Source organism: Cynocephalus volans, chromosome 4 (assembly GCF_027409185.1).
Source record: "Cynocephalus volans isolate mCynVol1 chromosome 4, mCynVol1.pri, whole genome shotgun sequence".
Lineage (NCBI taxonomy): Eukaryota > Metazoa > Chordata > Mammalia > Dermoptera > Cynocephalidae > Cynocephalus > Cynocephalus volans.
The window spans coordinates 15348693-15362247 of NC_084463.1; the positions used below are offsets into that span (position 1 = coordinate 15348693).

A 13555-nucleotide genomic window follows, 5' to 3' on the forward strand; every position below is an offset into this window, starting at 1 on the left:
TGGGTATGAATCCACAGTGTGGAAAGCTGATAGAAGACTTGCAAATGTTAGTCACAGAAGATAGGGAATGGAGGACAGTGTGTTCCTAAGAAAGGGGAAGAAACTTTACTGGGAATTGAAAAGTTGTGTGCCAGGAATGGAGCTGGGTGGTGTTAAGAGATGGGGGCTATCACAGGAGGATGAAGAGCCTGTCTAGAAAATGAAGAGATAGTCCACTTAGGAGTAAGGTTCTGAGAGGTCCAGTTAGCATAGTGAGTAAAAGCAAAGACTTTGGGGTTCAAGCCCTGTTCTGCTAGCAATGAGATATGTCCCTTTGGTTACATTGCTTAACCTCCCTATGCCTCATTTTCTTCATCTGTAAAGGGGAGTTGTAAAACCTGCCTCAGGGGTATTGTGAGCATTAAATGAGATAATGCCTGGTGCCTAGTAGCTGCTCAATAAATGCAATAGTTGGGGGTGGGGGAGGCTATAGTAGAGCATCAAAGGTTAACTTGGAGAAAGGAGGGTCCATCTGGAGAAAGGGAAGGTTGGTTCTGAGGAATGGTGATAATGTGGAGCATGGGGTGCGGGAAAGATAGGAAAGGCTGGATCCACAACCCACATAAACATCACAGTTACAGGGTGGGGCCTGGTGATGTCCTGCAGAGGCTGCCAGCCTACGGGGCTATGGAGAGGCTTGGGGGAGAGTGACGGGGGGTGGGGGGGGGAGGATAACTGGGGGAGAGGCTTGACTGCTAGTAACCTCTCAACTTCTGCAGTAAGGAGAAGCCTCAGGAGTGGCAGCAGCACCAGCAGCCTCAGAGCCTCCTTTCCCATCCGTCTCTGCTATGTGACAGGTGGGAACTTAAAAGCTCAGGTCACATGTCTTGGCTTGCTAACCTACTTACCCCTTGAAGAAATAGTGGCTGGGGCAGGCAGGGGCCAAGAGGAATTGCCTGAGAAAGGGAGAGGGCAGGGGCAAGTTCGCTCTGGGGACCTGCGTTTGAAGGCTTTTGTGGCGAGGGAGACAATGCACATGTTTGAGAATATGCCAAAGGCAGTGTCTGTGAGCCCTGGGCATGCCCTGGCACACAGGTGCCGCCAGGATCAAGCATGTGCCTGTCTTGAAGGTCCAAATTTGGTTGGGTGAATAAAGATTTCTACTGTAGAGTAGGCTGAACTCAGGTACCAGTTTAACCTTGGAGCTGTTTGCAAGCTCTACCAAAGCTGCGACCCTCTGCCCTTTCTTAACTAGTACTCTTTGTCCCTTCTTAACTAGTGTCCTCACCCGCAGAGAGGGAAAGTGTAAAAGTTGGGGGAGGATGTCCCAATCTCCCAAGACTCCCACTTTTTTTGAAAGCCTTTGTAGCTAGTTTGCGGATTCGTGGAGGGAGGCCTGAACTCAAGGGCTAGAACTGAGAGAAATTGATGGGGAGAGGGGGGTTGTGTATGCAGACAGAATGACAGTCTCATGATCTCTTGAGAGTGATGGACTCTGTACTCCACTCTCCCCCCCGCCCACCGCCACCATTGTCCAGTCTGTCTTCCAGGGACCTGTCCCCACTGAGTGACTCCAGCTCTCCTTTCCTCACTGCCCCCAAGTCGGCCCTTTGCTGCCAACCCCCAGTCCTGGGTCACAACTGCGCCCCCTCCGGCCCCTGCGCCTCAGGCGCTGCTCTTGCCCTCGCCATCCTGGCCCCACGAGGGCTGAGGGGTTGCGCGGCGGCGCTGGCCCTTTAAGAGCAGCGGGACCGGCGTAGCTCGGAGGAGAGAGCGGTAGCCCCGGCGGGCTCGGGAGGACACCGCGCCGGGGACCGGGCTCAGGGAACGGGGTGTGCGCAGCCGACGGAGCAGGGGCGCGACCCCAACCGCCCCTCCCCAGCCTTGTCATCTCCTCCGACCCGAGGCTCGGCCCTCTGCCGCCCGCCCCGCCCCGGCCCCGCCCCGGCCCGGCCGCCGGGACCGGGAGCCGGGACTCGGGTGCCGCAGCCCGAGGTGGGTAAGGAGAGCCCGGAGTCTCCATCCCGGCCGGTGGCAGCGCTAAGCATCTCCGCCCCGCACCGGCCCGGGGGCGCGTCAAGGTGACTAGGCATGCGGAGGGGGGAGCGGGGCGGGGAGTGCTGAGCCCGCCTTGGGGGAGCTCAGCTGGCCGTGGGGGACTGAGTCCAGGGGGTGAGCCTATCTTTGGGGAGGGCCCCGGACGCGCCAGCCCTGGGGCGCCGGCGGGAGAGACCCGCCAGGAATGGGGCAGGGGAAGCAGCGGGAGGCCCAGAGCAGCCTCCTTGATTCCTCCTTCCCCTGGTGCACCCTGCGCTCACTCTGCTACCCTGACCTCCTAGCGGGCAGCCTCCGCCGGCTGCCCCTTCCCCCCGCCCCCCATCCATCCAGTCCCCAGGGGCTGCTGGCCTGCGGGGTAAGGAGATTAGAGGCGCCGCGGCGGGGAGGAAGAAGCGGGTGAGGGCGTCGAGGGGCCGGGCTGGGTTTAGGCTGGGACAGGTGCTGAGGCTGCCCGGGACCGAGGAGAGGTTGGGAGTGAGGGTCGGCGCGCCGGGGATAGAGGGGATGGGGGGGCAGATGCCTGGGCTGCGGGGAGTGGGGTGCTAACAGTGACAGATCCGCGCTGAGGAGGAGGGGAGTGGGGGCGGGGGCAGCGTTAGAAAGCAAGGGAGATTTGAGCGGGGGCTCGGGGGTCTGCCGCGAACTGAGCAGGCCCTCCCCCTGCAGGCCGGCGGCGTGATGGCGGAGAAGGCGCTGGAGGCCGTGGGCTGTGGACTAGGGCCGGGGGCAGTTGCCATGGCTGTGGCGTTGGAGGATGGGGCGGAGCCCCCCGTGCTGACCACGCACCTGAAGAAGGTGGAGAACCACATCACGGAAGCCCAGCGCTTCTCCCACCTACCCAAGCGTTCAGCTGTGGACATCGAGTTCGTGGAGCTGTCCTATTCTGTGCGGGAGGGGCCCTGCTGGCGCAAAAGGGGTAGGGAACAGCCTGGTGGGGAGCCGTGGGTCCCTGCTGAGTTGCCTCTCGCGAAGCATGAGGCCTGAGTGTCCCCTGTTCTGTAGTTCCTGTACCAGCGGGCCAGTGGGAACAATAAAGTCTGGGCCCCGGCCCCTGGCTCACAGTATGCACAGTGGAGGTGCCAGGATCTGTGCTGCCCCACACGTGTGAGCACTCTGGGACTCGGTTATTGGAGCTTTCTCTTCTAAATAGACCCTATGATCTCTGGTCCTTGAGTGGTCCTTGATGCATTCTCCTTCTTTATTTTTACAGAGGACTCCTGCCTGTGAGGGCTGATATTGGAAAGTGGGGGGCTCTGTCTGCAGGAGTTCTCCTCAGTGTTGAACAATACCCTTGGACCTATTTTTAAAGATGTTCTCATTCCTGTCATCTTACTCCATTCTTGTCACAGCCTTCTGAAGCAGGGAGGATGGAGGTTTGGCAGGATAGATGTCATCCCCATGTTACTAACAAGGAAACTGAGGCCCGGGAAAGTTGAGTAACTTGACCAATGTCACACAACTAATAAGTGACAGAGCCAGGATGAGAAGTCAGGTTTCCCAGCGCTCCTTGCATTGTTCTTTTCTCTCTCTTAACTTCCCTGATACAACAGTCCCATCTCCCCTGTTTCCCTCCCATCAGGGCAGGTTCCCCTAAACCCTGACTATCCCCTGCATCCCCTACTCTGAGCAGCTTGAGCTGGGAATAGAGAGGCTGGGTTTGTTTCCCAGAGCCTGGGTGTGGGCCAGGGGTGGAGCAGGGACATTGTTCTCTGAGGCTTAAGAAATAGGTTTGGGGTGCTTCAGAGAAGGGCTGAGTGTGAGCTGTCTCTTCACTCTCCACCCTCACACCCATGAGTGACCAAAAGGTCACAGTGCCTGAGCCAATGGAAACTGAGGCATCTGGGCTCCCTGCCCAGCACCCCATCCCTAAGCAGCCTTTCTGTGTCCTGAGACCAGGCTCTGGGTAAAATGATGAGGTAGTAGTTATTTCCTTAGCCTTCTCATTTCCTCATAATTTTGAAGAGAAATGAAGATAAAAAAGAAATGTGAGTGGATGAACCAGGTCTCTGGTTGTTTCAACTCATCAGCTACAAATTGGCTCCCCTGACCAGGTCCTCCCCTTCTTCTGACCTGGCCAGCCCCATTCTGCTCTCCTGTCCATTTTGCCATCTCTTCTATCCCTTGCCCTTTCTCTGCACCTGCCCTCCTCTCTCTGCCTTCTAATTTCCCTTGAATCCCTCACGCCTTCCCTAGAGGACAGAAAGCGATGAAGGGTAGGCAGAGAGGAAAAAGAGCAAAGGGTATTGGAAGAGGAAGATTTCTACCTTTCCCAGGTAAGGATTTGTCATTGGTCTCCCCTAATTATACATGGCACTTCTTATTTTTCAAAACACTTTCCTGTTAATTATTATTAATGATCTCACTTAATATTCACAAATAACCCTACTAAGTCCTTGGAAGGAGATATGACTCCTTTTATAGATGAGTTATGACTCCTTTTATAGATGAGGAATCAGAGGTCCTAAAGATCAAGTGACTTGTCAAAATTGTAAAGGGAGTTACTGACCAAGGCAGTACCAGAACACTGGTGTGTCTCCAGCACCAAGGCCTGGCAGGCCGTCTTTATTCTGAGCAGTTGTGGTATGGCGGGAGTTCAGACACGTGGGATCCTAGTCACTTGTAAGCTGTGTGACCTTGGCCAGGCTGTTTACCCTCTCTTGCCCTCACTTTCCTCATCTGTAAACAGGGGTGATAAGAATACCCACCACGAAGGCTTGTTGTGAAGCTCAGCTGAGACGGTGTTTGTGAAAGTGCTTTGCGAAAGGCAAGTGTAAGGTCATATTTGTGTTAGGCATCGGTGTTCACCAGTGCTTGGCTGTGAGCAAATGAGGGGAAGGTTCATCACTGACAATTTCTTCCCCTGCAAAAGAAATCTCTTCCTGTGAGGGGCTCTGAAAGGCATATACTGGAGGCCACCACCAAATGTCCTTCCGATGGATGGCGAGGATGACTGAGGCAGAGGGCTGGAACCCATGACTTTTCCCTCCTAGTAAAGAACTTGCTGTGTGACCTTGGGTGAGTCACTGGATGTCCCTGGGCCCCAGTTGCCTCATCTATGTTGTTAGAGGAGGAGCTGAGCTAATGACCTTTGTAAATCATAAAGCAGGCAGTTGGTGTGATCAGGATCTGACAGTAGGCAGGAGCTGCTCTCCTATCTGTTGGGATGTGTCCAGAGGTCCAGCTGGGCCCAGAGCACAGTCCTAGGTAGCGTGGAGGGAGGAGGGTGAAGTAAAGCATCCCTCTACTGTCTCTGCTAAGGAGGAAGGATGGGGAGGGAATTGGGCTCTGTGGGGGTCGCAGAGGGTGGTAGTGAGTAAAGTGCTAGATGAAGGATTGGGGTATCCGCCTTGCTGAGGCAGGTCTGCAGGTGTAGCCCTCCTTGTTGGCTTCATCCTTCCTCTCCTTGCCCATGTCTCACCTGGTAACTCCAGGTAGGCTCTGCCCTCTGTTCCCTGGATTGTATTATATACATATATATTCTTTTAGAGATATATAAAAGAGCTTTTCTTTTCAAAGCTTGGAGGGCCTCTGCCTTCTCTCTGCCTTTTGAAATCCTGCCTATCCTCAAGGTTTAGCTCAAGTGGCACCTCCTCCATGAAGCCACTCTTGATTTTTCCCTTGCCCCTCCACCCTTGTCAATTCCATTTTCAGCATTCTCATAGCATGTTATTTGAACTTCTGTTATAACCCTTCTTTTTTTCTTCAGATCATAGAGTTTTCTTATCTGGTGATAATCTTATGTAGACTATGACCTTCTTAAGTGCAGAAATTGTGTCTTTATTTTTTTTTATTTATGGTTTTGGTCCAGTGCCTGGTACAGAGCTTGGTACATACTAGATATCAATAAGCATTTGTCAAATTAATAATAAAATATCACTTTTGAAAATGCACTCTATGTGCCAAGCACTGTGTCATATGCTTTACACATATTATCTCATTGAATCTTTTCAACAACCCTATGAGATAGGTACTATCATCCTCATTTTACAGATGAGGGACCTGGAGCTCAGAGAGGTTAAGCAACTTGCCCGAGGTCACACAGCTGGTAAGTGTGGAGCCATTATTTGAACCCAGATCCACCTGACTCCAAACTGATGCTCTTAATGCATATGCTGCCTCCCAATGAATAAATGAAAGGTGAGAGTTTACTGGGCCATTTTAGGGGCTGGAGGGACAAGCCTGGTAGGCAGAGAGAGTACAAAGTAGAAGTCTTTTTCAGAATGAGGCACACTCCCTGAGTGTGCTCTGAGAACACACATTCATAGAACAAACACTTACTGAGCATCTGCTACATGCCAGTCTGCTGAAATTACACAGATGAATAAGACACAGACCCTGCCCCCAAGGAGCTCACTAATAGGCTGGGGGAGGAGGGCAAGTGACAGGCACATCAAGTAATGAACGTGTTAGCATATGAGAAGTGCTATGGGGACACAGAGGACAGTCAGTCAGCTCTGGCTGGATCAGTAGGAACGTCTTCCTGAGGGGTTGAGACAGTGACCACTGTGATTACAGAAGAAGAGCAGGGTCTTCTATAACCTCGATGCCCTCTCCATGCCCATCCATGAGATTCATGGGCTTTTCCCATGGCCTTCAGAAGAGGATTGTCGCCTCTGATACTTTGACATTAGTGGTGGTCATTTTTAGGACAGGATGACAGGGTACAAGTTATTGTTGGGGCTCTGAGGGTTGCTTCTCCATCCTAACCCAAATCACACTGAGCAGGGAGTGCCTGTTTCACCGATAACCGTGGCTGCACCTAAGAGTTCTGGGGGTGCCTCTGTTCACTGTAGCCCTGACCAAGAGTTCTTCTCTCCCTCACTGCAGGTTATAAGACCCTCCTCAAGTGCCTATCAGGTAAATTCTGCCGCCGGGAGCTGATTGGCATCATGGGCCCCTCGGGGGCTGGCAAGTCTACGTTCATGAACATCTTGGCAGGATATAGGTGAGGACAAGACTGGAATGGGATGGGGGTAGGACCCAGGAAGAAGGATTCCTTGGGAAACATGGAAGGTGTTCTGAAGTGGCTTTGACCCCCCACCCCTATACCCACCACCAATTTCCAACCAATGTCCCTGTAGGGAGTCTGGAATGAAGGGGCAGATCCTGGTCAATGGGAGGCCACGGGAGCTGAGGACCTTCCGCAAGATGTCCTGCTACATCATGCAGGATGACATGCTGCTGCCACACCTCACGGTGTTAGAAGCCATGATGGTGAGGACTGTATGGCCATCCCCTCCTGCCAGCCACCCCCTTCTGCCTGCTGTCCCCATCCTCCTCATTGGCTGAGGGGTCAAGGCAGTGCCCCCTCCCACACAAACCTTTCTCACACACTGTCTGGGCTCCAGGTCTCTGCTAATCTGAAGCTGAGTGAGAAGCAAGAGGTGAAGAAGGAGCTGGTGAGTGGGGAAAGGGAGGCAATGGGACAACTGCCCTTTGTGCTGCTACTGAGTTCTGGGGCCCCAAGCTGGGAGTGGGGGAGAGTGGTGGCCAAGGCTGGGAAAATGGACTTAAGAGAGATGCTTTTTGAAATCGGGGTGGTGCCTGGGGCAAGCAGAGACTCTGAAGCTGACCTGGGGTGGGTGGGGGTGGGGCCAGGTGACAGAGATCCTGACAGCACTGGGCCTGATGTCCTGCTCCCACACGAGGACAGCCCTGCTCTCCGGGGGACAGAGAAAGCGCCTGGCCATTGCTCTGGAGCTGGTCAACAACCCACCTGTCATGTTCTTTGATGAGCCCACCAGGTAGTTCTCCCCTTCTCCCCTCACCAGGACGCCCCCTCCTCTCAGCCCTGAGCCAGGGCTGGAGGCTGCGTCTTCTCCATGGCTGGGGACCAAAGCCTCTGTTTGCAGCCCTCTGGGGCCAAGATAAGGGCTTACTCCTCATCTTCATCCTTGCCAATCCTGCTGCTGTAAGCAGCCCCATTCTTCATGCAGGCAGGGATCTGGATGTCCTCCTTGACTGATGCCTCCCTCTCCCTATCTCCCCCATGGTCATCAGTCACCAAGTTCTGTTGATTCCACCTCCTTTTGGTATCTCTCAGATTTGCCCTGCCCCATCCCTAGTACCAGTGATTAAGTTCAGGACATCTCCAACAGACTGTCATCTCCTCATCTCCAGGATCTCCCAGCCAATCCTTCCTCCCAACTGCAGCCAGAGTGAACTTTTAAAAGCCAATCTGGCGATACATACTCCACTGCTTAAAAACGTGCCATGACTCCCATTTGTCCTGAATAAAGTCAGATGACTTAAGGTCCTGGTCTGAACCTACTTCTGCAGCCTCCTGTCTTATATTTTATGCTCTAATAATACTGAGTTGCTTGTAATTCCCTGGTCAAGCCATGTGTTCCACGCCTCTAAGCTTTGCCCATGCTGTGTCTTCTGCCTGGAATGCCCTTCACCACCGCACCTCCATCTTCACTAGCCTTAGCTCTTACTTCTTCCAGGCTCACTCAGGAAACTTCTCTGACTACCCTTCAACACCTTGCTACAGCAAAGCAGAATCCTCTCCCTCACTTTCACCCCCTGTTGCTACAGCACTTTCCACATTACCTAAAATAATCTGTGTGCTTGTCTTTCTCTCCCTCCAGTCCAGAGTCTATGTCTTATTATATGTCATTGTAATCCCAATGCCTGACATATAACAGGTGCTCAATATATGTTTGTTAAACTGAACAGTGCTCTGTGCTTCTGGCTACCTCCAAATACCTGAACCATACAGGGTATGGGGGTGGCTAGAGTGACCCCTTCTTGCCAGCTCCATTCCCTTTACAGCAGCTGCCCCACCCCAAACACTACCTTCTCTTGGTCCTGCCCACCTCACTGGGCCCCTTGGTGGCCTCTCTCTGGACAGTGGTCTGGATAGCGCCTCTTGTTTCCAAGTGGTGTCCCTCATGAAGTCCCTGGCCCAGGGGGGCCGTACCATCATCTGCACCATCCACCAGCCCAGTGCCAAGCTCTTTGAGATGTTTGACAAGGTGAGTGTCTCTGAGCCTCAGAGACGATTGTCCTGAGCTGGAGGGATGGAAGGGGGTCAGTAGAGGTACTGGCAGGGTTCCTGCCTGGCCCGTTGGTCATCTCTTCTTTACCTTTCTCTTTCTGCCTCAGCTCTACATCCTGAGCCAGGGTCAGTGCATCTTCAAGGGCATGGTCACCAACCTGATCCCCTATCTGAAGGGGCTGGGCCTGCACTGCCCTACCTACCACAACCCGGCCGATTTCAGTGAGTGGGGGTCTGTTGGTAGGGGCTGGAATGTAGTGCTGGGCCAAACCCCGGGGGCTTGGGTCATGTGCTCAGGCCTCCTGGGATCAAAGATCTCATTGTCACCTGCCTTCCCCACATACCCAAGGAGGGGCTGTTTTGCCTTTGAGAAACAAGAGTGAATCTTAGCTGAGCACTCCCTTCTGTGTCCCCCAGTCATCGAGGTGGCCTCTGGCGAGTATGGAGACCTGAACCCCATGCTATTCAGGGCTGTGCAGAACGGGCTGTGTGCCATGGCTGAGAAGAAGAGCAGCCCTGAGAAGAATGAAGTCCCTGCTCCCTGCCCCCCTTGCCTTCCGGTGAGTAGGGGTGGAGAGGGCTGGGAGGGCAGAGTGGAGGAGGGCATACCAGACCATGGACAGTGGCCCTGCCAAAGGGGCTGTCCCTGAGAGGCACTGCAAACACTGGGTACTAGAAAGAGCCCAGAACTTGGAATAGACCTACTAATAACAGCTGTGTGACCTTAGGCATGTTTCTTTACCTCTGAGCTTCAGTTTTCTTATTCACTTATTCATTCAGCAAATTCTTATTGAGCATCTGTAGTATGTTGTACTCAGTGCAGGCATAATGCCCATCTGGTAAGCAAGACTGACACTGTCCCTGGCCTCATGGCTTGTTTGGCTTACTATCATCTCTAACCTGGAGGTGATTATACCTCACAGGGTTTTTAGGAGTACTAATTAGATAATGATGTAAAGCTCTTAGCACTGTAGCTGGTATAGCCGGTGCTTGTCCAGTGCCATGTTCTCTTCCTTAAATGAGTTACTATAACCCTTGAAAACTAGTAGAGTTAGTTATTGCTGTTATTATTGTCATTATTATCATTATTAAACAATATTATTGCAAAACAGGTGGCATAAAGGAATTATACCCTTAGGTTTCTGATGGATTAAGGAAGTGACTGATCTACTATTAGCCATCATGGTGTGCTTGACTCCCTTCCCATCTCCTCCCTCCCAAGTTTTTACCTCCTCCTTGTATCTCTCTCTGAATCTCTCTCTGACTCACACCCCTAAGCCCAGCTTCCAGGTACACAACCCAATGGTGGAGGAGTTTCCTGTAGACCTGGAGGAGCCCTGCCTTGGGGAAGGGGTCAGGGGTTTTCCCATTCACAGAACTGAGTGGGCAGTGGGTGGGTGGGCTAGGCTCACCTGATCCAATTTCCTCTTTCCAGGAAGTGGATCCCATTGAAAGCCACACCTTTGCCACCAGCACCCTCACACAGTTTTGCATCCTCTTCAAAAGGACCTTCTTGTCCATCCTCAGGGACACGGTGAGGCGCCAGAGTGGGGGAGAGGAAGCTGGCACAGGCCTGGCCTTTTGGACTGTAGGATCCTAGCAGCTGGGATGGGAGTGGGTAGTCTCCCTCAGCAGCCCCCAATGCCCCTGTGGGTCTATGTGCCTGGGAGGGAAGCTCCGAATTCCTACCCAGTGTGGCCTGCCCATCCCTGGCCTGTGACACACACCCTCTACTGGTGATGATGCCTCCCACAGGTCCTGACCCACCTGCGGTTTGTGTCCCACGTGGTGATCGGTGTGCTCATTGGTCTCCTCTACTTGCACATTGGTGATGATGCCAGCAAAGTCTTCAACAACACTGGCTGCCTCTTCTTCTCCATGCTGTTCCTCATGTTTGCTGCCCTGATGCCAACTGTGCTCACCTGTGAGCTGAGCTGCAAGGCGCATATGTGCTGGGGTACTGGGAAGGGGCCAGGGTGTCGGCCAGCTGTGCCTAATCTGCCTATATCCTCAGTCCCCTTAGAGATGGCAGTCTTTATGAGGGAGCATCTCAACTACTGGTACAGCCTCAAAGCATATTACCTGGCCAAGACCATGGCTGATGTGCCCTTTCAGGTGAGTCTCTTCTACCACCTCACCCACTGCCTCCATCCTGTCCTGTTTCTTTCATTCTTGCTTGCTTACCCCCCTCAGCCTGTTGCCTTCCATCCTTTCCTTTCCTTTCCTTTCCTTCTGCTCACTCAGTAAATAGGTGGTGAGTCTGTACCCTCCACTAGGCTCTAGACCAGGCACTAGGGATACAGCAGTGAACTAGACTGATATAGTCTTGACCTTGTGGAACTTATGTTCTAGTGACAACAACTGACAACCAACAGAAAACAATGAAAACAATAACCCTACAAATGACTCTGTAAATCTTATTAGAGGCGGTAAAAAATAGTGTAGGCTGTGGTGCCTTATAGCCTCTTGCTAGCTGCGAGACATCGGGCAAGTCACCAATCTCTCTTTGCTTCAGTGTTCCCATCTATAAAATGGAATGATGATAGTGTCTACCTCTGGTTGTTTGTGAGAATTAAATGAGTCAATACATTTAAAGTACTTAGGAAAGTGCTTGGCACATACTAAGCACCCAATGAATGTTAGCTGTTTTTTGTTGTTATTGCTACTACTACCCAGTTCCAAGCATCAGGGCCACCAATAATCCACAGGGCACCTCTGTGCAAATTAGAAAAAGGAACCCCATCCTCAGGTGGCCGCTGCACTGTGCCAGGGTGCATGGCTTAGTGAGAAGAGCACAGGCTGGATCTTGGCCTCTGGTTGCTTCTCAGTTGGGCACCCTTGTCCAGGAAACAACCTGCACAACTGTACATGGTGGGCTCAGTCTCTGCTCTCCAGGAATTGATAGTCTCAGAGAGAGAACAAAACATTCTCCTATGGAGAGTTAATTAATTAACAATATAAGGAATAAGCTGGTCACATGGAAAGGACTTTAGGAGCTCAGAGGAGAGAGAAGTCACTGTCTGAAATGGTCAGAGTGGGCCTAATGGAAGAGGTGGGACTAGAAGGTGAGTGAGGTTCATATAGTCAGGGAGTAAGGGGATGTGTTAATCTGGGGGGACAGTCATGAACAACAGTGTGGAGGTGAGACTAGGCATGGGGCCCTCTGGGAATAGGTGTTCTAGAGGCCCATGTTCTGGTAGAGTGGAGGGTCTTGGCCACTGTGCCCCTGGCTTGCAGTCTGCTGCCCAGTCTCATGCCTGCTCCCCAGGTGGTGTGCCCAGTGGTGTACTGCAGCATCGTCTACTGGATGACAGGCCAGCCAGCTGAGACCAGCCGCTTCCTACTCTTCTCAGCTCTGGCCACTGCCACTGCCTTGGTGGCCCAGTCTTTGGGGCTGCTGATTGGAGCTGCTTCCAACTCCCTGCAGGTGGGAAAGCTGGCAGGTGGAGATCCCCAAGGAGGGACAGAGTCTTGTGGGAGGAAGCAGGGCCTGGCATAAGGGATGGGATGGACCTATGGGAAACCCTGGGGCCGCCCCAGGCCTGGGTCTGTCTTGGCCACCCCTATGACTGCCTGGCCCCTTCCCCCTCCCCTCCAGGTGGCCACCTTTGTGGGCCCAGTTACCGCCATCCCTGTCCTCTTGTTCTCTGGCTTCTTTGTCAGCTTCAAGACCATCCCCACTTATCTGCAATGGAGCTCCTACCTCTCCTATGTGAGGTCAGTGCCCTTTCCCTTCCCATCTGTCCCTACTTCTCCCTGCAGGAGGCATGTCCAGGTCTTCCTGGGCTGTGCCGAGTCTGGTGCTTGCCCTCCTATCCTTGTGGCAGGAGCACCCTGGATGGCCCCCAGGGATGAGAGCATTGCAGCTGGGCTCCTGTGATTCACCCAGGGAGCAGGGACCCTGTGCTCTGTATCCTGCTCTGATGCCCCTGCTTGCCTAGGTATGGCTTTGAGGGTGTGATCCTGACGATCTATGGCATGGAGCGAGGAGACCTGACATGCTTAGAGGAACACTGCCCATTCCGGGAGCCACAGAGCATCCTCCGAGCACTGGATGTGGAGGATGCCAAGCTCTACATGGACTTCCTGGTCTTGGGTATCTTCTTCCTGGCCCTGCGACTGCTGGCATACCTTGTGCTCCGTTACCGGGTCAAGTCGGAGAGATAGAGCCTTGCCCCTGGCCTGTGCCCCAGCCCCCGCAGCAGGAAACCCCCAGCCCCAGCCCTTTGGGACTGTGTTAACCTCATAGACTTGGGCGCTGGTTGCTGGTGTAGCTGTCCTCCCTCCCTCGGCTCCTCCACAGGCTGGCTGTCGGACTGCGCTCCCAGCCTTGGCCCTGGGTGTGGGGACTCCAGCCTTCCCCACCATGCCCAGGAGTCTTCCCAAGTTGATGCGGTTTGTAGCTTCCTCCCTACTCTCTCCAACACCTGCATGCAAAGACCATTGGGAGGTTGCCACCCTCCTTCCTGCCCGCGGCACCCGCCTCTGTTGTCTGCCTGGGAGCCCCACACTCTCCAG

General features: G+C 53.4%; 1 protein-coding gene across 2 annotated transcripts; it reads left to right on the forward strand.

The window, feature by feature from the left end:
• Positions 1–2715: 2715 nt before the first annotated feature.
• Positions 2716–13204, forward strand: ABCG4 (ATP binding cassette subfamily G member 4). Of its 2 annotated transcripts, none has more exons than XM_063094989.1 (14): positions 2716–2953; positions 6865–6982; positions 7119–7251; positions 7386–7436; positions 7636–7781; positions 8891–9014; positions 9145–9259; positions 9455–9597; positions 10473–10571; positions 10793–10961; positions 11052–11152; positions 12306–12464; positions 12636–12754; positions 12979–13204. In XM_063094989.1, exons 1-14 carry the CDS (start codon positions 2716–2718, stop codon positions 13202–13204), a joined length of 1941 nt encoding a protein of 646 aa, XP_062951059.1. The 2 variants fall into 2 exon arrangements, with proteins under 2 accessions (XP_062951059.1, XP_062951060.1); XM_063094990.1 differs by lacking the exon at positions 2716–2953 and adding an exon at positions 6028–6082.
• Positions 13205–13555: the final 351 nt, after the last annotated feature.